This window comes from Equus przewalskii, chromosome 2 (assembly GCF_037783145.1).
Source record: "Equus przewalskii isolate Varuska chromosome 2, EquPr2, whole genome shotgun sequence".
In the NCBI taxonomy this organism is placed as follows: domain Eukaryota; kingdom Metazoa; phylum Chordata; class Mammalia; order Perissodactyla; family Equidae; genus Equus; species Equus przewalskii.
The window spans coordinates 29178232-29205512 of record NC_091832.1 but is presented as its reverse complement, the minus strand read 5'-3'; the positions used below and the strand labels follow the sequence as shown (position 1 = coordinate 29205512).

The 27281-nt window shown below is 44.1% G+C and overlaps 1 protein-coding gene across 3 annotated transcripts; it reads left to right on the top strand.

Annotated features, from left to right (window-relative positions):
• Positions 1-576: 576 nt before the first annotated feature.
• PDIK1L (PDLIM1 interacting kinase 1 like) lies at positions 577-11520 on the top strand. Of its 3 annotated transcripts, none has more exons than XM_008529048.2 (3): positions 577-752; positions 3216-3517; positions 7769-11520. In XM_008529048.2, exons 2-3 carry the CDS (start codon positions 3233-3235, stop codon positions 8507-8509), a joined length of 1026 nt encoding a protein of 341 aa, XP_008527270.2. In that variant the 5' UTR covers positions 577-752; positions 3216-3232; the 3' UTR covers positions 8510-11520. The 3 variants fall into 3 exon arrangements, with proteins under 3 accessions (XP_008527270.2, XP_070453591.1, XP_070453600.1); XM_070597490.1 differs by lacking the exon at positions 577-752 and adding an exon at positions 1101-1240; XM_070597499.1 differs by lacking the exon at positions 577-752 and adding an exon at positions 1950-2072.
• The last annotated feature ends 15761 nt before the right edge of the window (positions 11521-27281 follow it).

The following is a 27281-nucleotide window of genomic DNA, read 5'->3' as shown; positions in this document are numbered from 1 at the left end:
AAATGGAGAACAGAAAATAGAATGGGTAATTAGTTGATCCTTGAAAGCAATCACAGGGATTCTTTGCACATCGTGCCTTAATACAGCACGGGGAGGAGGAACAACCACTGTATTGACAAATAGTAGGTGCAGAATCGGTGAAGAAATGGGCGTTTCTGGCGGATGCTTACTGAGCTGCGCAACTAAGTGAATGACCGATTGGTCCCGGTCTCTGAGTAACTGACAGTCCCGGGCTAGCTGTCACAGGCCTTCGCTGTCAATCCCGGCCCCGGCCGACTCGGACCGCCGCCTCTCGCCGCGCGCCTGCGGGATCCCGACTCTCCACGACAAGCCCGCAGGTGCCGCCGCCGGACAGGGGGTGCGGGGGCCGCCGCCCCCTCCTCCTCGCGCAGGGCAGGGAGCCCCAGACTCCCCGCGGCTGCGGTCCGGGAACAATGAGGCGCCGGCTTCTTTAAGGGAGATACCACCGCGCCGGCGGGGCAGGGGACGGTGTCTTCCCAGATGATCGCACCCTGCCCCGCGCCGCCGCCGCCGCCTCGGCAACTGCACCGCCCGCAAACATGGCTCAGTGACTCTGACAAAAGGTGCAGCCTCCCTCCCGGCGACGCGGACGCCAGGCCTCCCGCTTCGGGCCGCGCCTCCCCGCGGGTCCGCAGAAGAGCCCAGCATCCAGCAAGCACTGCAGGCCCGCGCCGAGGAAGATGCACCAGGCGTTCCACCCCAGCGACCCCCGCACACCTGCCCGCAGCTCGGTAGGTCGGGAGGGGGGCGGGGAGGCCGCGCCGGGCGCATGCACCCCCAGGCCCAGCCCCGCCGCTGCAGACCAGCCCCGGGGCCGCGGGCCGTGCGCGCCCTCTGCGACTGGACAGCGAGCGAGCCCCAGGCGTGGAGTGGCCTCCCCGCTCCCGGGCCCGGCCACCCCTACGGGGAGGGGCACGAGTGGTGCGTTCCGGGGCGCGCACACCTTCCGCGACTCCCGGCTCCTGAAAGCCACGGGAGCCGGGAGGAGGCCGGCGGAGTGCGGGGCGCTCGCCCAATGGGGACGACGCTGGGCGTCGCGACTCGCGCTACGGAAAGCCGGAGGGGGGCGTGGCCGCGGGCGTAAGGGGGTGTGTCCGCGCGCACCACGGGGGCGCGCGCCGGCCTCTGACTGGAGGCCGCGGCGGCGGAGGCGCGAGCTGCCCGATAATGGCGGCCTGCAGAGGCCGTGAGAGGGAGAAGCGGCGGCGGCTACCCTGAGGTAAATCCGGCCCGTCGGCCTGGCAGAGCGGCCCCGCTGCAGAGCCGAGGGCTCTGTCCGTGCCTCAGTCCCCTGGAGGCCTGTCACAGACCTGTCAGCGGAGTCATCCCGGAGGGCCCGCGCTGCTCAGGCCTCCGGCCCGCTCCCTCAGGCCAGCGGCCCCAGCTGCGGCCTCCTCTCGCGCCCGGGGCCTCCTCCCCAGGCCCCACGCTCAGCCGCCAGCCCCGAGCACTTGGGGCAGCTGCAGGACTGGCTCCTCGGGGCGAAGGGCCGCGGGAGGATCCCCTCCGGGTTTGCTCTGGACGCAGCCGAGGAGAGGGAGGGCCTGACCCTCGGCCAATGAGCGGGGCCCTGCGCCGCCGCGTCGGGCAACACCTCTGCCCGGGACTGGCCCTTCCCGTCCGTCGCCCAGCAGGTGTAGGGCCCGCTGCCCGCGTCCGGGCGCGGGGTCGCCGCTGCAGGCACGAGGGCCAGAACGCCGTCCGGGGTCGCTTGGGTTCGCGCGGGATGCACCACCGTGCTGTGTCTGCCCCAGGATCTCGGAGTTCCATAAACACCCGCCCTCCCCGTTCCCCAGGCGCTCTTTGGGGTGAGGATGTGGGGGAGCTTCCAGGACAGGGCCCCTCCGAGACGGCTGGGAGCTGGCGATGCACGGATGCCTGGGGCCGAGGCTTCTGGACCAGGAAATCAGACACTAGGAAATGCAGTGGGAGTTTGAAGGGTGGGTGTCCAAGTAGAGGACGCGGGCCTAGGAAGCAATCTCAGCTTTCATTCTCTTTATTGTCTATTCTACGGACTTAACGTAGCTGTGCCCAATTTTTCAGGCTCAAGGGTGAGTAGCTTTTTGTTCCCCCAAACCGTGCAATTTGAAGATTGTACAGTCTCAGGTTACTCTTCTCGCCCTTGGTGGCAATCTGCAAATGGGAACTTGTTCCCGAAGCTCCTTAGAATCTTGACATTCTTGGGAGAGTGAGGAGGCACGCTTTAGACGTTCTTGATTGCACACGTGAGCGTTTCTCTTAGGGCCGTTGCTCCTGCCTTTAAATGACTTCTCAAGTTGAATTCCAAAGACCTCTGTCAGAGAGCCCCTTGATATGCAGGACAGTCCTTGTCGGCAAAAATGACCTAGATCTAAACAACTGTTGTTCGACAGCAGAAACGTGAGCATATTCTAAGTAGCTCACTTTATCTTGAGAGGAACATTTTTCTCTGCAAACTTTATTTTCACTTATTTTGCAAGAAAGAAGGAAATATCGTAAAATTAAAATAGGAACATATGCCGTTTGGCCGTTTAAATAATAAAAATAACTACACGTTTTCATTTCTATACGTGATCTGGTTCACTTTCAGTCCCTAAGCATAAGCCAGGGATTTGTACTTCTAACTGTGAGGGCTTTTTGTTTTTGCTGTTTTTATGACCTTTTTATGTGTGTGTCAGCTTTAAGGAGAAGCTAGGGGTTGGTTTGTTTTTTCTTCATCGGTAAATAAGAGTACTGAATTTTTTGGTTTGTTTTTAACAGTGGTGTTTGGAAGCAGTTCATGTAAGAGGCTGTATAGTATAGCGGTTAAAATTACGGTCGTCAGAGCCAGATGTCCTGATTTCAAATCCCAGGTCCACCCGTTACTAGCTGTTTTGACCTTGTTGTTAAGCAGCATGTTGCTTAACCTCTCCATGCTTTAGTTTCCTCATCTATAAAATGACGATAATAGTATCGAACATTGTTGTGAGGATTAAATGAATTTAATATTCTAAAATGCTTGGAACAGTTCCTGAGACGTGGTAAGTATGTACAACATAAGTGTTAGCACTTATATTATCATCACTACTAAAATATTTCGATTTGCCCAAGGTATAGCAAATATCTTTCAAGCACTGCCAACAGTAAGACAGATGACAACTAAATCATACTTAAGAAGAAATACAAGCCAGTAGGATATCCTTAATTTCAACAGAGCACTTTGTTGATTTTTCCAGAAACTTTGACCTTGAAGATGGTGAGTAGCCAGCCAAAGTACGATCTAATACGGGAGGTAGGCCGAGGTAGTTACGGTGTTGTGTATGAAGCAGTCATCAGAAAGACCTCTGCACGGGTGGCAGTGAAGAAAATTCGATGCCATGCACCCGAAAATGTTGAACTAGCCCTGCGGGAGTTCTGGGCACTAAGCAGTATCAAGAGCCAACATCCAAATGTGATTCACTTGGAGGAATGCATCCTACAAAAAGATGGGATGGTGCAAAAGATGTCCCACGGCTCTAATTCTTCCCTTTATTTACAGGTATGTGTGGTTGAGTGGGAAATAGAAATGATTTGAACATAGCATTGGTCAGCAAGAAGGGGAATGCAGGAGTCAGATGAACCCCTACCTTTAAATGCAGGTGTTTATATAGTTAAGAGTAGACTGGGGTGTGCCAAGAATTGAGTAGATGTTTGCTTTAAAACAAGGTTTTATTTAAACCTGTGATGCAAATACCTAAAAATAACATAAGCCACCTGTTATGCCATGATACTTGCCAATCTGCATAGGAATGGGGCAACATAGGAGCTACAGAAGTAATCAACACTGGAGTCTAATAAGTTTACTTATTTAAGTCAGAGTTTTGGGAACTGAAGACAGAAGAAAACGAAGAACTCTACAACCAATAGCCACACCCATAAGTAATCAGGCATTTCTTTATAAAGCAGTGATTTAAACATAAGCCTCTGCTCTTTTAGAGGGTTATGTGGTTTTTTAACCATGCAATTCCAGTTAATTTTCATGAACTAGGTAGCTTAGCATCTGCATATTATTAACAGTGCTAATAGCTAACATTTGGGTTAATACTCAGTTCCATGCTCTGTGCTAAGTGCCTTAAAGGCAGTCTCTCAGAACAATCTTATGAGGAAAGTACTATTATTATCATCATTACAAATGAAGAAACTGAGGCTTTGAATAGATAATGAATTTATCCAAAGTCACATAGCTAGCAAGTGGCAGAATTGGGAGCTGAACCTAGGACTATCTCACAGCTAAAACTTGTGTTCTGGGGGCCAGCCTGGTGGCATAGTGGTTAAGTTTGCACACTCTGCTTCAGTGGTCCAGGGTTCACAGGCCGGATCCTGGGCGTGCACCTACACACCACTCATCAAGCCATGCTGTGGCAGTTTCCCACATACAAAATAGAGGAAGACTGGCACAGATCTTAGCTCAGGGCAATCTTCCTCAAGCAAAAAGAGGAAGATTGGTAACGGGTGTTAGCTCAGGGCCAATCTTCCTCACCCAAAAAAAAAAAAGAAAGAAAGAAAAAAAACTTCTCTCTCAACCTCCACATTACTCTTTTGTAGACCTGGGGAAAGCATTAACATAGGAAAACAGAAAAGCCTTTTTTTTCAGGTTGGCTTCTGCCTTAGATCAGAATCTCCAGTAGCTCTATACTCACTGAGGAGAAAAGACACTTAAGACATAGCTAGTGAAAGACGAGAGCAAAATTTCTTAAGTCCGATCATTCTTTGGAAAGGAAACAACTTTCCATGAGTGTGTCTAAATTCAGAAATTACCATCAGGGTGCAAAAGTCTGTTCTTAAAACAAAAGCTTTTGGACTAGGAACAACAAAACAAGCGCATTAATAAGTGTAATTAGAAACTTGCAAGTTGCATTGTATGGTGAGCAAATATCAATCTGGAGAACCTAATTTATATTGCATTTTAGCGTGCTATGCCCTGAAGTTTTCTCTCTAAAGACAGTGAGTATAAAACACAACTCTTTAGCTCCTATTCATTTTATTGCTTACTTTTCTAAAAGTGCTCATTATATACGTTGCACTAGTAGAAAATGTTGGAAACATTCTTACCACACTGCCTCTTAAAGTGGCTAGCACCTTGCTGAATTTTGTGATGGATTTTGAAGACTAATTTCTTTCGGACTACAAATGCAAAGTCATTTACACATAGAACCTAGTGCTGATGTATCCTTGAGTCCAGATTGAGCAACTTTTACGTTAACTAGGCCTTAGCTGGCCTCTCAAGGTTTTAAGATGTAAAGTACTCCCAGACTTAATTCAGTGATTTTGTTTTTTTAATCTAAAGCACCTTTTTGTTTAGCAATCTCTTTTATTTTTTAAAGCCTAATAGACCTGTGTTTGACTTGTGGTACTTTTTGCTAGCTGTATGACCTTGGATAAATAATCCAGTTTTTTCCCAGCATCTGTATCTTCCTAATTAACATAGGAATAATAATTTCTACCTTCCATGGGAGTTGTCAAAATTAGAGGTGATGCAGATAGAATACTTGCACGTAGGAAGTGCTCAGTAATAATATAGCTCTATAAAAATTGTCTTTTCTATGGATTTATTTAGTTAACCAGACATTCATCAACCCATTTAGCAAGTACCTTCTCTAAATTTATATCTAGTAAAGACCAATATTTACATTTAGTAAAGATAATTAAGCAAATCTGCAGGGTGACCACAGAGTCCCTATGCATGGTGTTCTCCATTCTCTATACAGGTTTTTATTTTTCTCCATGTTTTTCCAGATATCTTCCTTGTTCTCTATTGAAATCATTATATCAGTTCCTGAGAGTTAAAAATATCACCTGGAAGAAAATGTAAAACAAATAGTTAACAGAGGACACAAATCTCATACACAGGAACTTAGTGGCCAGTCTGTATACTTGTGATAAGTGTCATGAATGAAAAGTACAGGATGGTATAGGAGCATATTATAGGGAACCTGGGACAGTCCTGGGGTTTAGGACTTATGAACTATTTCAGCTGAAACTTGTAGGGTGAAAAGGACTTAGCTAAGTGAGGGAGTAACAAAACTTCCCCAGCAGAAAGAACTGTACATAGAGATGTCTTGAAGCAAAAAACATGAAGCATTCTAAGAATTGAAAGAAGATAGTAAGACTATACTGTACAGGGAGAGTTTGTTTTAGATGAGGCGAGAAAGATCAGCAAAGGCCAGAGCACACAGGATCCCATAGCCCATGTTAAAGGGCTTAGCCTGTATCCTGAGAGAACAGGGAAGCTGTTGAAGGACTTTAAGCAAGAGAACCAATGACTAACATCCTCTGCACGTGAAAATAAAGAGATTGGGCTCTGTATTTCTGTAGCTTTCAACCAGGGGCCCTCAAACTATAGCCCTCTTCTTGTTTTTGTATGGCCTGGATGCTAAAAATAGCTTTTACGTTTTTTAAAAAATTGTTTAAAAAAAAAAAGGAAAGAAGAATATGGAACAGAGATCTTACGTGGCTTGTCAAGCCTAAAATCTTCACTATCTGGCCTTACTCTAAAGCGTTCTTTGAACGCTGAGACTCTTCATTGCTCAAAGCTATGTAGAAAGTCTGCTTTTAAGAGTAAAGAAAGAAGAGAGGAAATGAAGTAAGAGTGGTGGTGCTGGTCTTTAATCTCAACATATTTAGTAACAGTGCACAAGTACATAATTGTGTGATCTGTACCTTTCTATTATTTTCTGTCTCACTGGCAAACACGTGCAACAAGGAAAATGCATGCAAAAAAGACATCTGCAGACGGTTGCAATTACTGCTGTTTGCCATGGGAGGAGATGGCATGGAGAGGTGTTCTTTGCTTCTGCCTGGCAATATGACAGGAGGAAGTACCAGTAGGTTTAAATGTAAAGTTAACACGTAACTCACTCTTCAGCAACTCTGGCTGTCCTACTGAGTTTCTATTCAATCTGTGGGTCTGAAAGGACACCATGGGACAAATATTTTCAAAGCACCCTGTGCCTATATTTTAGAATGGTAGTTCATGTTCAGTTAAGTAATTAATACTCTTGAATTTTCAGGTAATAGAGTAATAATTGGATAATGATAAATAAAGCAATGATTTATTCTTTTTTCAGCTTGTATCAAATATACAAGCTCAGACTTGAACTTTTATGTCAAAATGCAAATATAATTTTTATAAATTGATTTTTAGAAGCCATCCAGTGATAGAGATAGCCAACATATTTGCCTTCTGCCTGTAGACGTTTATGAAGTAATGATGCTAGTCTTATTTTTATTAGTAACTACAGGAGCACTTTATTTCTGTAACAACTAGTTGTTCCTTGATCATTTTTCTCTTGATTTCACAAATTATGTTGATAGTGTATGTGCAATGAACAAGAAGTATTTTTCAGGCAGTTTCACTGAATAGAACTTCCTAATTGATACTTATACTCCAGCTGGCAGTCTCCCAGGTCTAGCCGCTGAAACTTTGATCTTTTCATGAAGTTATTAGCTATGTGGGTAGAGTTCAGCTCCACTGACACATGCAGAAAACGTATAGCCAGTTGGACACTTTTCAAAATAAAGCTGTTTTTAAATAAGTGTTTACTCTAGACTTAAAGATTTGGTGGGACAGAGTGACAATTTGAAGGACTGAAGTCTAAAATAAAATGCACATATAAAGGCACTGACCAAATAGTAGATTCATGGAATTTCCACTTAAAATTGGAGACTAATTTAACCAGTTTCCCTTCTTCTACAGCTAAATTGTATAAACTGTGCAGGTGACCGTAATCGGTTTTTTCCCTTCTTATAGCTTGTAGAGACTTCGTTGAAAGGAGAAATTGCCTTTGATCCCAGAAGCGCCTATTATCTATGGTTTGTGATGGATTTTTGTGATGGAGGAGATATGAATGAGTATCTGTTGTCCAGGAAACCCAATCGTAAAACTAACACCAGCTTCATGCTTCAGCTGAGCAGCGCCCTGGCTTTCTTGCATAAAAACCAGATCATCCACCGAGATCTTAAACCTGATAACATCCTGATTTCTCAAAGCAGGTTGGATACCAGTGACTTGGAACCTACACTGAAAGTGGCTGATTTTGGTCTAAGTAAAGTTTGTTCAGCCTCTGGGCAGAACCCAGAAGAACCTGTCAGTGTAAACAAGTGTTTCCTTTCCACAGCATGTGGAACAGATTTCTACATGGCTCCTGAAGTGTGGGAGGGACATTACACAGCCAAAGCTGACATCTTTGCTCTGGGGATTATCATCTGGGCAATGCTGGAAAGGATCACATTCATAGACACAGAGACAAAGAAGGAACTCTTGGGGAGTTACGTAAAACAGGGAACTGAGATTGTGCCTGTTGGGGAGGCGCTTCTGGAAAATCCCAAAATGGAACTTCTCATTCCTGTGAAGAAGAAGTCTATGAATGGGCGAATGAAACAACTGATTAAGGAAATGCTGGCTGCAAACCCTCAGGATCGTCCAGATGCTTTTGAACTAGAACTCAGATTAGTACAAATTGCATTTAAAGATAGCAGCTGGGAAACGTGACACATATTATTTGCAAATATCTTGGATGATATGCTGCTTCTGTTTTAACAGTGATGCAACATAATGTGGCTGAAAAGAATATAAAAAGCTCAACTCCACCTTCTAAGGGTTTAGATTTTATTGTGGGGTGTTTTTTTTTCCTCGTTTTACTTAAGTCCAAGCTGCCCATTTTGTTAATATGTTTTAAATGTGTATTACCAATGTGGGTGTAAATTTTTTTAAATGATCATTGGTAGAAGTTTGGCAGGAAAATTCTCTAAGAGCCAAGAAGAGAGTCCAGTTTTCTGAAAATATGTCTCTAAGTATTTTAGACATTCCTTGTCAGTATTAGGAATTTCCATGGAAGAGAGGTTTGCATGCTGGTAATGCAACCTTTGAAGCTTTGTAAAGGAAACATATATGTATATATTTATGTATATGTAAGTATGTGAATGTGTGCATTTTGCATTCCATATGAAGAAAATGCCACTTCTGTTTAAATTATTTGATGTAGGTTTGGGTTTTTGAGATTTGCTGGTGAAATCAGTGATGAAAAATAAAAGAACCTTCCCTCATCTTCCTACCCTGTCCCTCCCTCGAATGAAATCATCCTAAGTTTTTTATTTTTGTAATATTATATAGCTTTTTTTAGGCATCATTTTGGAGGGTCTAAAATTATCTGATTAAACGTGAATGAAATTAAGTGATCCAAAGCTGCTGAAGTTTGTGGTGAGCTCTCCAGTGCCCTAGAGCTGGAGGCGTTCAACTGGCCACACAGTCATGCAGTAGCAGGTTGGCAAGGACACTGATGATTCAGTCAGACCTTCTTTAGGTAGCCAAGCATTCAATTAACCAGTTAAACCACTGCATTGGGACATGTCTGCACTTGAGCATCTGCAATCTGATATAAATCTGAACACAAGATTCTTCTGTTTCTGAAAACTTTGCTATATCTGAACTATAGTACTTGATATATTAGTTCTTGATTTCAAGACTTTGTCTAAGCTTCATAAAGTTGAAGAAACCAAGTGAGCCCTGCCCTCACATTGCCTGCCCTGATAGGGTCTCTTGTTTAATTCCTGGAATTCCTTTCATTTGGGCACTAAAGCTGTTTTCTCTTATCTGATTTGACACAGTCATATGTCAAATAGTGATATGGTTGTAGTATTAAATGTCAATCACCTTTTTCTAAAGGCGGAGATGATACCTATACAGTTTGGCAAATGGATAAAATATTGTGGCATCAACTATATCTTTCAAGTTGAAAAGGTATCTGTTTTATACAGTCACTTGGTATGGTGTGTGTCAAAATCCAGTAGACCGTTACTCTTCTTGAAGTCAGTTTGATTTTAGCCTTATATGGTTCTCTCCAATTTGTTTTCCTGTAAATGCAGATAGTTAAAATCTAAAGAAAGGAAATTTTCCTAAAACAGAACATTAGCCTTTAAGGTTAAATAGACTTGAAGACCCTTGTATCTAGGTTAATCTTTATAAAGCACTAGAATCTTTGGTCAAAAGTGAAAAAAAAAAGTACTAGAATATTGAAATGATTGATAGTTTGCATAGTCTCCTCAGCTTTTAACTTCCCCAACTTTTGGAATATTGCTATCATAATTTTTTCCTTATTTAAAATGTGTTCAGCGGACTACAGAATGTGAAAAAGCACAAAAAATTGGAGTATGTAAAATTTCTGGACTATTCATTGCTTGGTCTGGAAGTTTAAAATTTGGACCAAAAGGCTTTATTCACATAAAGCCTTTTAAAATGAAAAAAAAAAAACCATACACTTTTAACATCATTTTCAAGCTAATAAGTATAAGAATTCTTTCAGAAACTAGAGGTGGAAATGCACTGGAACCTCATGATTGCCAAATTAGTGTAACACAGATCTGGCCAAGCGGATTGAGTTACTGGAAGTAAAAAGCATCATTATAATGTCTCATCAGTAACATGGCACTTCAGCAGAACTCATGACGACTCAGGTGAGATTATGCCAGTGCTTTATTTGCTTTTCAAATATCTGTGTGCTTGGAGCCATGGTTTCCTAAGCACATAGTTTTTGGTCCTGCCTCATTTAAAAGAGTTAACGATTATCATTTATTTTGAAAGATTTTACCTGTGAAGGAGAGTTCTTTCTTTCGTTGGCAGTAAGGGTGTGAGGTGATCAGGAAGTTTCTTCTGGAATTTTCTCAAGTCCTTGTATTCTAAAATAGCCTATGATACCAAGCAAAATGATAGTAAATTCTTTGTCTTTATTCTTTCAGTCAGGAGGTATTTATTAAGTACCTACTGTGTGCTCAGCACTAAAGGTCAGTGATAAAATGATGATTTAAAAATGGTATATAGCCACAGGCCTTTTCTAGACAGGAGTAAGAAATAAAAGATGATTAGTGATACTTGGAAATTCCTGGATATTTGCTAGAGGAAAAATGAAAGCAAGAATTTGTGCACAGTGCCTTGCCCATAATAGGTACTCAATAAACAATTATTTCTCATAGAGTCTCTTGCCATGGTTTATAGCGTTTTATGGAATTTGTCTTAATTTAAAAAAGACCAAATATTTCAAATAAGCTTATAGGCAGCTGTCGCCAGTTAAAATATGGGGTTGTACAGTTAGTTCCTAGAATGTTATTTTGCACTAGATGTCACTTAGAAAGATGGGGTTCCTGTAGACTTTTGGTGCTAAGGGATACTTTGTCGTTATGATGAAGTGTTAAGTGTCAGATAAATAGCACACTGAATAGTTCTTTCTGCTGGTCTGTTTTTTCCTCTTTGTTGTTGTTTTTAATTGTAAAATGTTTATCAATCAAACTATTGTAGCAGCTACAAAATAATTCACCAGCATGACAAAATGGTCAAAAAAATGTCATCAGCACTTCAAAAATGAAAGCAACTTTTGAAATTTTCTTTTAAAATTGTCAAATATATTTTATGAAGAATTTATAAAAGGGGGAAATGATTGTAATTTATTGTTCATGACTGTTTTGTTTTGTTTTTTTGTTTTTTTTAATAAAGTGAGTTTCAACAAAAAACCTGAAAAGTCCCCATTGCTGCTTTGGTGGCTCTCTGAGCAGTTCTGTAGTGCTTTCCTTCATGAACATAAGATAGAGAGTATCAAACTTGAAGCTGTGTCATTTTCAGCCTTATCTGTTAAGTGAAACTTTGTTTCTATAATAGAAGCTATTGCTGAGGAAAGATGATTGAATTATAGGAGTTTCAGCATTTCGAGTTCTCTAAAATTTTAATGCTTACTGTCTTGCTGTATTTGCCAGAGGAATTTATTTGCCTGAAATAAGTGATTTTTTCATTTATCCTCTCATTAAGCTGAGGATGCATCCCAGACTCGGAATGAAGTGTAATAAATGTACCGAGAGGATGCAGTTTTGTAATCTATAACTTGAGACCGTGGTTTCTTTTCTGTGAAGTCATCTTGCCCCCTTTTTTCTTTTCTAAGTTTTATTATGTATGCCCTCTCCAGAATAAAGAAAGTACTGAGGATACAGTACACTTAGTGGTCCAATGGAACAGCAGATGGCAAAATGGGAGACAAAAAACATTAACTCTACGTGTGATCTAGCTACAAGGAATTGCGGCTGCTTCTGACTCTGCCACCTTCTGGTATCGCCTTTGTAAACAGACCACTTTTGCTTTCTATTTAGAGATTAGTTTTTTAAGAAAATTGAATCTTAAACTATAAATATTTGTATTTCCTAGCCTTTTCATAATCCTTTGCAGTTTACAAAGCGGCTTCACGTGGTTTTTACATATCTTTTCAGCGCATTTTACTTAAAATAGGGGCTGATTTCTTGATCAGGAAATTAATAGAAATAACACCAGTTCTTGAGGTAATGGTTTTACCCTAACACGGGGTTTTAGTGCCTAATCTCTGACACCAGTTGGAGTTTTCTCTAATAACAAAGCTTTATCTTTCTCACTGAAGTAATGACCCTTGGTTGTTTTGGTCTTTTCTTTAAATTCAAATGTTGCTCTCTTGGACGACCAATCAGATATGTCCTCTAAAGTGCAGCGTAATGACAGACAGTTGGTTTGCGGTTAGATAATAACTCCTACTTGAGAAAACCTACCAGCCACACCTCTTGAGGGCAAAGTGTGTCTTTTAAGGCAGTACTTTCCCTTTTGCAATGATTTTTCACTGGTTAGAAGGGAATTGCAAAAAAAAAAAAAAAGATGCCTGGGCTTTTGACTTCACTCTTTCATTTCCTTTTCAGCCCTGATATTTCAAGCTTAGCTTGCTCTGAGCAGAAGTTAGGCAACTTGAGATTACTGAAGGTATCGTGGCCTAGTGGCAGAAGCACAGGCTTTGGTGTAGCAGATCTCATGTTGAATACTAGCTTTCACAAATACCTACATAATTAATGTGTGGCATTGAGCAAATCACTTCATTCTGAGCCTCAGTTCCCATATCTGTAAAATGGAGATGACAGTATTTACATTTCGGGGTTTTCGTAGGGTCAGAGGTAATACACACAAAGTGCCTGGCACACTTAAGTTCTCAAATAGTAGCTGCTGTTGTTATTGTATCCTAATTTGGATGATATGCTGAATGAAGGAACGGATTCCCGATGAGCCAGTCCTCAGCTATCCCTTTGATTCTTCTCTCTTTCAGGAGAATCTGATGAAGGCACTACATCCTTTTCTCAGGAAAATGTTCGCCTGTAATTTCAGGGGATTCATGGAAGCCCACATGGACCCCAAGTTAAGGGACCTGAGCCATAGGCTCCATTAAGTACCTCTGTGCTAAAGCTCCGAAGTCAAAAGTAGGCCATACATGAGAAGAATCCTAGGGTACTTGTTTTGTTTCTTGATCTGGGTGCTACTTAGATGGGTGTGTTTACTTTGTGAAAGTTCATCAAGCTGGACTTACAATTTGTACACTTTTATCTAGGTATTTATACTTCAATACAAATTTTACTTAAAAAAAAGAGCATTGGGGCTGGAGTCCCGCGTGACAGCTGTTGTCAGAGGCACAGAGGGAAGGGACACAGACTTTGAAATCAGACACTTTTCTGTTACTAGCTGTGTGACTTTTATGAGTTCCCTAACCTCTCAAATCCACAGTTTCCCACATATATAAAATAGAAAAAATAATACCTGACTCCGAGCCCTGTGAAGATGAAGTGAGACGATGCATGTTGAAATGCATGGCACACTCAACAAGTGACTGCTTCCCACTGTCTTCAGAGGACTCACAGGGAGTGACTCCGAGCTGCCTCTACAGCTGATTTACACCCCTGATAGACAGCAGGTTTGTTTGTTTTTTACTTAATTTAGCTTATATTTTTCCACAATTATTTGAAAAATATCTTTTTTTTCCTGCTTTTTTCTCCCCAATTTCTCCCAGTACATAGTTGTGTATTTTAGTTGTGGGTCCTTCTAGTTGTGGCATGTGGGACGCCACCTCAGCATGGCTTGGTGAGCAGTGCCTTGTCCGTGCCCAGGATCCAAACTGGCAAAACCCTGGGCCACTGAAGTGGAGTGTGCGAACTTAACCACTCTGCCATGGGGCCAGTTCCCGAAAAATATCTTATATTCCATGACTATGATATCCTGCCTGGCCCTTTGCCCTGTAGCCCTCCACAGGTATAGTTCTTAACTAGTAATCTCTGTAGCCCAGTTTTCTTTCCTCTTTCTGTTTGCTGACAACATGATTAACCATAATTCAGAATGTCTGCTATCTCTCTGACATAGACTACCCTGCCTGGAAATTTGGAGTACTAATAAGTACCAAATAATGGAATGACATGCCATCTCGCCTAGCTTCAGATACAAGGTCGAGAGAGTTAGTTAACCAGTGTGATTTGAGAGACGACGGTAGAAGCATAGCTGCAAGAGAGAGGGAGAAGAACCTAGCAGCAGTGTTGAAAACTCGGATAACAAGAATGGAATTAGATTGCAGAGGTTCTCAACTCTAGCTGCACAGCAGAATTTTAACCTGGGGAGGTTAAAAAAACAAACGAACTGATGACTTCTGCTTTGGCTATCATGGAGTAGCAGGGTCCAGATTTTCCCCATCCTGCCTTAACTAAAACGCCAGACTTTAGACAACTAGCAGTGCAGGACAGTGATCCCTGGGAGAAGAGAATCAAATGAGTGAGCCTTATGATTGCCCCCACTTACTTCCTGGAGAGAATCTTTCGGCTGCCAAACAGGGAAGGGGAGTCTAAACAGAGACCAGCAGTCTTCCTGCATTGAGGTGACAGAACACAGAGTTCAGGGAGGCCAAGCCAGCTAGAATTCAGGGGGCAAAATATAAGAAAGAGAGAGAGCTAAAGAAAGAAAGAGCTCCAGACATTTTCAGAGAGTTTTCTTCAAGACATTGGCTGAGCACAGATCAGTACATGCTTGAGATGAAACGACCTGAGAGCAGGAAAGACCATCCAAAAGGATCAGGCAGAACAACCCTCAGAGATCACACAGGGCCAAGAATAATTGATATTCTCACCAACCAAAATGGAAATGTAACTGAACTCACTGGGTTCATCTCTTGCTGAGTGTAGAGCCGAAAATCACAATCAAGGCTAAAGTAGATGAAGAAAAGTTTTTCTGCTTGCACAAGCAATGGAAGACCCTGAGGATAGTTCCCAAAGCAGTGTTCCCACGGAGATTACTGCCAGCGGAGACTTTATACACAAGAGTGCAGAGGATAAGTTACAGCTGTGCAACAGCTGTGCTCAGTCAGGGTGCATGTGCAGCAGGTAAGCAGGCCATTACATAATGAGTTCAAGGTACATGCCATTACATAACAGGTCCCTGGTAACTTTTGGACACTTGGAGCTGGAGCAATTTGTAGGCATCTTGCTGCCACCCTGTAAGTTTCACTGTAAGATGGCAACCTCTGCAAAAACAGGGACGTCAACTTCTGAGAAACAGGACATTTAGTTTCTCCTTATCTGGAAAACATTTGACAGTCCATGTTAGTTACTGATCAGATTCTCAGTAACCCTTTTCTTTGGCCAGCTCCAGGTCACAGAAAGACCTCCTAATATGTCACAGAAGTACATACATCAGCAGGGAGGCCAAATTATTCCTAGACTAAAGGTTATTCTGGACCTGCCTAACGCAGCTTAAAACTAAGTCTTGAAATGATTAGGTTTTTTCCTAAGCAACTTAATGTGCCAGAACCAAGCTCAAAATTACTTAAAGGAGTAGCAAAAAATTCCAGCCCTCAAAAATGTAAAATTCCTAATGTCTGCCATCCAATTAAAAAGTATTAGGCATGCAAAGAAGCAGGAAAATACAACCCATGATGAAGAGAAAAATCAATAGAAACAGACCTCAGAAATTACACAAGATGACAGAATAGTATACAAGGATGTTAAATACACTTCATATGTATATTTGAAAGTAGAGGAAAGCTTGAGCATGCTAGGGAGAGAAGATGTGTTGTCCTAAACGTAGGGCAACGATAACAACCACAAACCCTAAAGACACTCCAAAATGAACTCTGAGACTTGAAAAATGTAATTGCTGAGATGAAACATATACAGAAATTAGACACTACAGAAGAAAAGATTAGGGACCGTGAAGACATATCAATAGAAGCTATACAAAATGAAACAGAGGAAAAAAAAAAAAGACTGGAAAAAAAATGAACACAGCATTAGTGAGCTGTGAGAAATAAGTGGCCTATGTATAAGTGGAGTCCCAGAAGGAGAGGAGAGAGTTATATCTGAAGCAATAATGGTCAAATTTTTTCCCAAATTTGATGAAAATTATAAACTCATAGATCCAAGAAACTCAACAAGCCCAAGAACAAGAAAACTACACCAAGGTATATCAATTACTTTAAACCAATGATAAAAGAAACTCTTAAATGGAGCCAGATGAAAAAGACACATTGCATACAGAGGTAAAAAGATTTAAAAGGATGGCAGATTTGTTGGAAATAATGCAGGCAAGAAGACAGTGGAGCAACATCTTTTAAATACTTATAGGAAAAAAATAGTCAATCTAGAATTTTACACTCAGAAAAAATATCCTTCAAAAATGAGGATGAAATAAAGACTTTTTTGGAAGTACAAAGGCTGCAAGAATTCATCACCAGCAGACTAGCACTGCAAGAGTGTTAAAAGCAGTTCTTTAGGGAGAAGGAAAATGATGGCAAATGGATCCGGGTTGACACAGAGGAATGAAGAGCATCAGAAATGGTAAATATCTGTGAAAATATAAAATACTTTTTTCCTTTAAAATAGTTAAGATAATAACAATGTTGTGGAGTTTACAATATATGTAGAACTAAAAGTAAGACAATAACACAAAAGCCAGGAGAGAGAACTATGCTGTTCTGTTCTTAAACTATAGGTGAAGTGGTTTAATATCATTTGAAGGAGACTGTAATATGTTAAAGTTGCATACTATAAACCCCAAAGCAACTACCAAAAACAAAACAAAACAAAAAGGCAACATAGAGATGGAGCTGATAAGCCAATAAAGGAGATAAAATGGAATCATAAAAAATACTCAATCCGGGGCCGGTCCTGTGGCCGAGTGGTTAAGTTCGCGCGCTCCGCTGCAGGCGGCCCAGTGTTTCGTGGGTTTGAATCCTGGGCGCGGACATGGCACTGCTCATCAAACCACACTGAGGCAGTGTCCCACATGCCACAAATAGAAGGACCCACCACGAAGAATATACAACTATGTACTGGGGGGCTTTGGGGAGAAAAAGGAAAAAATAAAATCTTTAAAAAAAATGAATAATCCAAAATAAGGCAGAAAAAATGCAAAATAAGACCAATATCAACACAGTAGACTTAACAATGTGATTTATAATGGAGGCTTCGGAACAAACTATATCAGTTCCAACCTGCAGAGGAACTGGAGGCTGAAGGTATTAACCTGAACCTCCAGGAGGGCCTGGAGACTAACGGTCAGCAATGCAGGCAGGATGTGATGGAGCTCCCATTCAAACTCTGGACCCCGAGGCTCAGGTGATCTTCCCTGGTTGGCAATACTCCTTGTGTCTTGTCACACTTTGACACTGGTAAGACAATGTGTCACTGCGATGACAGAAGCTTTGCATTTGGACCTTTCCCAAGCTATGTCCTAAGTGTCTCTACCTTTGCTTACATTCTAATGGGTCTGGTTCTAATTTGCATCCTTTTGCTATAATAAAACTATAATCGTTAAGTATAGCACTTTCCTGTGTTCTGTGTGTTGTTCTAGCAAATCATTGAACCTGAGGGTGGTCATGTCACGGGAACTCCTGAATCTGGGGCTAGCTCCTCTGAAGTGAGGGTGGCCCCAGGACTCTCTAAAGTTGCAGGTGGTGTCTGAAGTGAGGGCAGTCTTATGGAATGGTCCCTCAGACTGTGCAATTTGTCTAAACTTCCTTATAACTATTAAGTGATAAAAAGGCACAAACTATTGATAAATGCATCTTTAATGATATTGTAAAAGAAGCCATCCCCCTCCCCAAAAAGTACATACTATATGATTTCATTTTATGTTAATAAAATCTAGAACAAGTATGACGGAAAGCAGATCAGTGGTTGCCTGGGGATGGAGTGGGGTAGGTGGTAGGAAGACGGACTAACAAGGAGCATGGTGAAACTTTTGGGGAAGATGAGTATGTCCATGGATTTCATACAAACATCAGAATTCACCAAACTATATACTTAAATCTATGCGTTTTATTTTACATCAGTTATACTTCAATAAAGCTGTTTAAATTTTTTAAAAACTGATTCCCAGGGTCCATCTCATATTAATTAAATGAGAGTTTCAGTACATAGGGCCCTCACATTAATATTTTTTAAGTATTAATGATTGTAATGTGAAAACAGGGTAACATATTGCAATTGAAACAGAACTGGTCAGACTGTGGGACGGGTAGAAAGGTCATAGTGTGGCATCTTTTAAATGTGCTTCCCTCCTACCAACCAGCAGCATAGGCCCCATTTCAGCACCGCCCCCTATGCCCCCCAAACTCAAGGCCCTATCGTCACCCTCAGACTCCTTCTACCTCATGTTAGAATTCAGCTGTGTTTCTGAGAAACAGAAAGAAGAGATAATGCATTAAATCACTATCAGGTATTTTAGTCTAGGGCAGCGCTTCTTAAGCAGGAATCCAACAAAGGAATCCAGGATTGTCAGTGGACCTGCTAGAATTGTAAGCAAAATTTTACACGTATATGCATTTTTCCATGGAGACAGTTCATAACTTTTAGCAGATCCTTCAAGAGGTCTAAAAGACTAAGAATCACTATTCTAGTCACGTGAGGAATCATCGCATGAGAGCTTTGGGTGCAGGGTTAACGAGGTGGATATGGAAAGGAAAAGAATGGACACCAAAGGGACTGGAAAGCCAAGTCACAGATTAGCCCCAGGCAGTCTGGCGTTTACTGGCTGTCTCCTGAGAGGCAACCATTCTTGTCCAGGTCTACATGTCAGAACACCACACCACTACCTGTGTCTCTGGTGTTCTCCAGCTTGGCTCACAAACTAACTAGCCTGCCCCAGAGGCTGGATTGGGCCCTGCCTTTCCCAGTTAAGCAGACAGGATTTCCTGAAGCTAATGACATCTGGTGGACCCTCACCCCTCTGCTCTAATCATATCAATACCAGTGGCTGGGGGAGGACACTTGGTTCTTCCAGTCTTTCCCAAAGGAACGTCAGTGCCTGAGGGCTACAATGGGCTCTGGAGAAGAAAGTATTATTTGGGGTTAAATTATGTGTTTATCTAGGCCTACCTTTCAGCCTAGGCCAGTCCTTAGAGAAGGAACTTCCTGACTTCAGGATTTCTTTTAAGGACATAGCACCAAAAGGGTTCAACAGAGTGGTGTCATTGGCCTTCATAGTAGTCACCTTCAGCACTAACTAGGTATAATTTCTAAGAGCCCTTCCAACTCTAAAATTCAACGATTCTACCCATGATGGAAAATTACTAATGAAAGGATTGTGAAAGTTACAAAGGAATGTCACACACCCCTGCACTTTTTTTTTTTAAGATTTTATTTTTCTTTTTTCTCCCCAAAGCCCCACCATACATAGTTGTGTATTTTTAGTCGTGGGTCCTTCTAGTTGTGGCATGTGGGATGCCGCTTCAGCATGGCCTGATGAGCAGTGCCATGTCCACGCCCAGGATTCGAACCAGCGAAACCCTGGGCCACCGAAGCAGAGTGCGTGAACTTAACCACTCGGCCATAGGGCCGGCCCCTGCACTTTTGTTTTTGTTTGAAAAAACAAAACACACAATGTGACACCATAAATTTGCTCCAAAACACCAAGGTATAAGAAACATCACATTTCTTTATCCTTTTCAAACAGCCAAGATTAGAAGGAACTTCTCCAGAATCATCCATAAGACTTGGAGAGAGGCCTCTGGTCTTCACTCTGTCCACTGAGATGCTTATGGACCAAGTCCACATGGTCCAGCATTTCCTGTTCACAGAGTCCTCCTCACGCCCCATTCAAACCCTGTGACCTTAATCACATTCCATTCCTTCAGAAGTCTTGCTGCTGGGGGAGGGCGGGGGGGGGGGGGGGGGGGGGCGGAGTGTCACTGCTTGAGCTTAGTTCTCACAGAATCAGCCACCTGTCCATTCCTTCAGCCTCAGGAGATACTACCCTGGTTGAGGTGGGTAGGGTTGCTCATTCCCCCGTCTTTCAACACTCTGAGCCATTCCATTGCCCTTGAGACTTGGAAAGCATCGCTAGAGATAAAGAGTGTCACTACATATAATGATAGAGTTCAAGTCACCAGAGAGAGAGAGAGAACATTTCCAAATGGTATGCATCTAATAACGTAGCCTCAAAATGCGACAGAGAGAAATGGACAAATCCGCCATCCCATCGCAGGATTTTAACATACCTCTCTTAGTAATTGATAGAGCAAGTAAACAAACAAAAATTCAGTAAGGACACGGGAGATTCAAACCATATATTTCATAAGCTCTGTATGTTATCTCTTCGTTTATCCCTACCGGCAGTACTCCACTGTCTTAATTACTGTAGAATTAAATAAATTAACCCTTAACATCATCCTTGGCACATAGCAATACTGCAGCAGAGTAACTTACTATGTGACCTCACTAAGTGGGGCCACTTCACCACTGAGTCCCAGTTACCCATTCTAAAAAGTGGCCATAAATAAATTATTTTTCCAAGTTGCTTTGCAAGCCAAATGAGAATAATGTATGCGAAGATATTTCATAAACTACAGGGAAAAATATAAATGAAGGAATTACTACTCTTACCGGCGAACTGGTATTACAAAGCACCGAGTATGAAGGTCAATAACCATCAGAGTGGTCACCGAGTGGAACAGCAGCACTAAGGATGTCCAGGGAGCGCACAGTGACGCCAGGCAGCAGTACCCGCCCTTGGGCTATTGGAGCTCAGAAAAGAGAGCCCGCCGGCGAAGGCGAATCAGGAAGGCTTCTTGAAGGGTGAAGACTGCCCCCTGGTGGATGGATACCTTGCTCAGACAATCAGATTGGCGCTCTCCGCCGTCCTGGGGTAAACCACTCCCCAGTCTGCTCTCTACATCCCCACGGACTTGCTTCCTGTGGACGTTGTAGGGTAGGGTGGGGAAATTTGGAAATAAAATTATCGTGGTGGCCTGTGCCTCGCGGGGCCAAGCTCACCTAATCTCAGTCTTGTTAGGCGTGGTCTCTAAGGGGTAAGCAACTGACCACAGATCCCACAGTGCCTCCCCAAACAACAGTTGGCCTAGGTTCCTATCTCCCTGTGACCAGTCTAGCGCTGGCAAGGTACTGGTTGGAACCTCAGGAGGCCAAAGAACCCATGACTAAGGATCTAGGCCCTTTAGGGCACAAAGATTTATTCCCACTCTCTCCTGAAGGCATTTACAAGTTATGAAGGCTCTGGAACCAGCGGGTGCTTAATATTGTTTGTTGAACAAATGCTGAAGGGAGGAGGTGGGAAACAGCATCTAAATTTCAAAGAGTAGAAAGAGATGTGTTGGAGGAACAGCTCAGAACCCCCTTCAGACAGCCGTGCTATCTCTGCAGGGAAGCTGGAACAGGAGGAATTGTTCCTGGGGGCTGAGCATGTCCAGAGAGTGACACGTTGCTGGTGTCACAGCTGGGTTCTCTGAAAGCAGACACTGAGACCGAGTTTGGGGCTCAAGCTGTTTATTAGAAAACAACTCGTATGAAAGAAGGGGCAAGGACCCAGGCTCAAGCAGAGGAAGAGGTTGAAGTACGACACAGACCTGGAGAATCTCCGCTCTACCACCCTGGCCTGGAGCTCTGGAGTGAGAATTGTCAGCCGGTGTCCTCCACTAGGCTGGAACAGCCAGACCTTTGTACACCGCTGGAGGAGGCTCCAGTCACCAGAGACAGGCTGCCCTGGGGAGGGTGTGACTTCGGGTGAGGGGGCTCAGCCGCAGGCTGTCGGCACTTGCCACAGATGGGCAGGAAGCCCTGCCTTGAAAGTTGGTGTCTACCACAGAGCACCCTGGAGGGCTCAAATCCACTTCCCCACTCAAGCAGCAGCTCGTTCAGGAATCCACTGGCCCTCCTCCTGAGGAGAAACTTAGGATATTAGTGGGAGGAACGATAGCCCCGCCCTGCAGCTGGTCTCAGGGCTGCCGTCAATACTCCTCGTCTCCCTCCTCCTTTATCCATTCTAGACTCCCCGCACCCTCAGCTGCCACTGCTGCTGATCTCGGTGGCTCACGTGGTGGCATGATCCAGACCCTCATCCTCCAGGAGCCTGAGCTCTGGTCACCATGCCCTTCTCAGGCCAGGGTGGGATCACCTGATCATTTACAGTTACAACTGGGCCAGAGAGTACCAAGAAGCACCCAAGTAGATCACCTGTGATCCACACGTATTTCTCCTTGTCCCCGTCTTGTAACAGCAGCCTTATTTATAATCAGGGTCAAACTCCCCTGCTAGGACAGTGCCCCTCTTCTTGACTGCTAGTCCCTGGATACAAGGAGCTCCGAGCACCCAGGAGGCAGATGTAGCTTATGATTCAGTGCAACTCTTTTCGGCAAATATGGGCCCCTTTGAGGACCAGGACCTCTAACCCTGCAGAGCCCAGAGTGGCAGGGCTGGGAAGGACACGGTCTCCAGGGGTTATCAGAGTAGTGGGAAGTGGGGTCACGCCTGCTTCCACCCCTTGATTCCCATACTCCTCTATTCTTCCTCATGGGGACACCGTGCCACATAAAGGTCTTTGAGTCAGCCAGTGCATTGGAGGAAGTATTGCCCAGTAGACTCCCACTTTGTGTCAAAAGGCCAGACCTCTATACTCTCACCTCTCTCAATCACTAGATGTGGACCACCCTGAGAAGAGCTTGACCTTGGGTAAGGGGCTCTCAGCAGCTGAGGCAGACCCTGAAGGAGGTAATGGCCATAGGCAGTGGGCTGACAGCACTGCCCACAGATGGGGGCAGCAAGCCCTCCCGTGAAGGTGCATTATGAGGAAAGGACCCAGATTACCCACATGCCCTGTGCTCGCCCAGGCCTTTTTTCTTAAACTTACTCTCCTCACGGTCCCAAGATGACCAGAATAGTTCTAAGAATCACTTCTAGATAGCTCATCTGGAGGAGGAAAGGGGCTGTTTCTTCCTGTGTCTCCTTGAGAGCAACGAAACATTTCCTAGGGCACCACAGCAGATTTCCCTCATGTTTCACTGGCCAGAAAAGGAAACTTATGGTCCTGGAAGGCCTTCTGGGGCCCGAAGTTTGTATCACTCTGGTCCAGGACCCACTCTCTCAGGAGACCCTCTCTAGCCCCCTCCCCAGTCTCCAGGGTCTCTTCAAAATTCACTCATGAAACAAATATACTGAGCACCCGCTAAGCACAGGGTGCTGTTCCAGGGGCTTGGGATATATTTGTGAACAGAACAAAGATCCCTGCCTTCACTGAACTCACATTCTAGCAGGGGACACATCTATAAGTGTAAATAAGTAAATTACTTAGTGCGTTAGAACGGATAAGCTAAAAAATCAGGAAGATGCAAAGAAAAAGTAGAGCAGGGTAAAAAGTTTCAGGAATGCTGCAGAAAGGGGCTGGCAGAATTAATAAATACAGCAGTCAGGGTAGATCTCATCAGGATGAGATCTGAACAGAGTCTTAAAGGAGGTGAAGGAGTTAGCAAAGCAGAGAACTAGAGGAAAGATATTGCAGGCAGAGAGTCAAAGGCCCTGAGGTGGAGCATGGTCAGTGTGTTCAAGGAACAGGCAAGGAGGCCAAATGTATTTGGGGCAAAGTGGGTGAGAAGAAGGATAGGAGATAAGATCAGACAGCTAACAGAGCCGGTCACGTAAAGCCTTGCAAGCCACTGAGGACTTTGGCTTTTACTTGAGTGAAACAGGGAGCCTTTTTCAGGGTTTTGAGCAGAGAAGTGATATGATTGACATATTTTTAATGGATTGATCTAGCTGTTGTGTTGAGAATAGACTATCGGGGGATGAGGTTAGAAGAAGGAAGACTTATCTGAGATGGTTACAGTAATCCAGCCGAGAGATTCTGATGGTTTGGACCAGGGTGATAGCAATGGAGTGGAAGAGAAGTGATCTAAACCTGGATGTGTTCTGAAGACAGAGCCAACAGACATTGCTGATGGGTTAGAATGTGGAATGTGAAAGAGTGAGTCAAAGATTATTCCAAGGTTTTGGCCTGAGCAACTGGAAGGATGCTGAGATGAAGAAGGGGGTGAGAAAGGCCATGGTGGAAGGGATTCTGGGGGTCAGGAGATCAATCAGCAGTTTGGTTTCGGACATGCTGAATCTTGGGTTTCCAGATATTAGCATCGATTCAAAGCTAATGTCTAGTAATTCCTAAAAGGTCTGGGTTTTCTCCTCCCCCTTCCTTGGAGGAAGATTTACAGTATATGTTTGTGGCAGTGCTACAAGCTCCTCTCTTAAGGGGCCAGCCCAGTGGTGCAGCTGTTAAGTGTGCACATTCCGCTTCTTGGCGGCCCGGGGTTTCCCGGTTCGGATCCCGGGTGCGGACATGGCACCACTTGGCAAAAAGCCATGCTGTGGTAGGTGTCCCACGTATAAAGTAGAGGAAGATGGGCATGGATGTTAGCTCAGGGGCGGTCTTCCTCAGCGAAAAGAGGAGGATTGGCGGTGGTTAGCTCAGGGCTGATCTTCCTCAAAAAAAAAAAAAAGTTCCTCTCCTAAGGAACCTGGCCTCCTATTCATGTCTGTGAACTGACTTAGATCTAGAAATTAGCCAAAAGGCTGAGATGCTCCACTGTGACAACAATTCATCTTAGGCTTCTGGCCATAAGATTTGGAGGTTTTTCTGTTATCTAACTCAATAATATTTAATAAGCTGCTCATCTATTTCATTCCTAGGGACACTCTGATCAAAGATCCCTCTAAGTTAAGACGTTCTGATTGTCACTTCAGCCCGCTGCGCGTTACAGTGAAGGCCCCACCTTGACACTGGCAGTTCAGCCCTGCACTTGGCCGCTCCTTCTCTAGGACCCCGTCGTCCCCAGTGAAGTCAGGGAGCCCATCTCAGTGCTCTCTCCTCCAATATACCCAAGCTCCAGAGGACATCTGCCATAAAGTTATGGTATGCTGATGGTATGTCTCAGTAATGCCAACACCTAGGGGAAGAACCACCCTCTGAGCCCTCTTGGAGAATGCACTCAGTGGGACTAGGGAGTATATACAATTTCATGTGATAACTCTTCCCCAACATTCCCATCTTCTTAGATGCTGGACACATTAACCAGGGAAACACTGACATCTCTACCTCACTGAATAGGTCATGTTGAGTACTAGCTTCAGTCAACTGAACAAGTAAACTATTAGAGCTACTTTGAGCTAAAAGAGGTAACACATTAACTCTAGAATCTCTAGTACAGGCACTCATATCAATAAAATCAGTCTGATCCAGTGTTGTCTTCCTTCCTCCTTGACTCCACCTCAGATCTGCTAAATGAGCTTCTTCAAGGGTGGACACTTGGCCCCTGTCTGGTTAACAAGCGCCCCAGGTAAATTTTATGTAGCCAACTGGAATCCATCCAGGGAAAGACATTTGGGAACTGCTGGTCTAATCTACTTTTCTCCTTTTAATAGATCAGAATCTAAAGCTGGAGAGAGAAAGTGACTTGCTCCAGACCGAGAATGAGTTTACGGCAAAGTCAGGACCAGGGCTTTGGTCTCTCGACTCTTTATGGGAACTTCTCCTGCTCTTCCAGCCTTCTCTACAACAGACTGAGGCACTTGGTCAGAACACCTGAGAAATGAGTGCGGAGGTGAGTTGGGACGGTGAACAAACTGAGGTTGCACATGTTCAATGCTGCAGACACTGTGATGCAGGTGGCCCCAGTTTTGGAGAGAACGATGTATTTCCTTCTGGTTTATTGTGGTTGTGATTGAAAAATCAACCCAATAAGGTCAAGCCAAAAGGAAATGTATGGGCTTACCCGGCTATAAAGACCACACATGGGGCCAGCCCCATGGCCGAGTGGTTAAGTTCACGCACTCCACTTCCGGCCCAGGGTTTCGCCGGTTTGGATCCTGGGCGCGGACATGGCGCTGCTCATCAGGCCATGCTGAGGTGGCATCCCACACACCACAACTAGAAGCACCCACGACTAAAAATATACAACTATGTACTGGGGGGATTTGGGGAGAAAAAAGAAGAAGAAGAAAAAAAGAAGATTGGCAACAGTTGTTAGCTTGGGTGCCAATCTTTAAAAAAAAAAAAAAGACCACATACAGGTTTGCTTCAGTCATGACTAGACACGGAGGCTCCGCTCATCAAGCCTGGTTGTCACTGTCTCCACTGTCTGTTGACTCAGGCCTCAGGCTGGCTCTGCGTTCCCAGGGTCTCGCACAGCGGGGAAGAGAGAGAAGCTTTGTCTCAGCAGTCCTAGCAAAAGTCACATTGGCTATAACTGAGTTACATGTCCATCTTTAAATGAAGTACTGGGGCCAGAGAAATGTGACAGGCTTTCTGACCCAGGCCTAGCTCAAATGCCCCACCCTGAGCCAGGCTCCCCCCTCTGGGAGCACAGGGATGGAGTGTGGGAGAAAGGGGGCCAAGACCAGGGCAAGACTGCCGAAAGAAAGACGAGTAATTGCTGAATGGCAAAACCCCCAGAGGCTCACAGTGCTCAGAACGATGGGGAACTTGATGACAGCAGAGAACGTAACAACTATAATCCAGTGGTAAGATTAAGGTGTTAGTTAAAATGCTATGGTGATATTAGGGATGGTGGTTACAATACCTACTTTTTGGGGTATCTGCCCAGCCCTCAACTTCCACCTTCTCTGGGAATTGCTTTCCTCACATACGAAAGGGTAGATCCCCACGGTCAGGTATGTTCAATGTGACATAACACCTCCCTGGCCATAGTTCAGTGCCTTAGAATTGGCTAGAAGGGTCCCTACCCTTTAAAGGGTCTCCATATCAAAAGCACCCAAAAAGCCATTGATTGAAGCCCACACTGGCATCTCTCACTCGGGACCCACTGCTCAACACTGTACAGCGTAAGCCGTAACCCTCCACATCTGCTCTCAGACCTAACGCCATTCAGCCCCAGGGAAACAATTGCTTCTCCGCACCTCTTGCCCTGTGTCCTCGAGACAAAAGGCCACTACATTCACACGCCACGAAGGTTTGCGCTGCCGCTGACACTGCAGACAGCTTCCGTTTGGGGTGTGAAGACTGAGTGGTGGAAGCACTTAGGTAAGAGAAAAGACAATTCATTAACTTGTCTAATCCTTCCTCTCAGAGAGCACGAATCCCGGAGACTTATGCACAAGGAAGTATTGTTTCCCAGCAAGTGCTGAGCATCCAATTTCTCATTGCACTTCATGTTCCAATGTGT

Excerpts from the sequence above, each read along its gene's own strand:
- PDIK1L (XM_008529048.2), top strand. The coding sequence starts at position 3,233 with ATGGTGAGTAGCCAGCCAAAGTACGATCTAATACGGGAGGTAGGCCGA. Across the intron at positions 3,518-7,768 it reads ATTCTTCCCTTTATTTACAG|CTTGTAGAGACTTCGTTGAA; the intron begins GTATGTGTGGTT and ends CCCTTCTTATAG.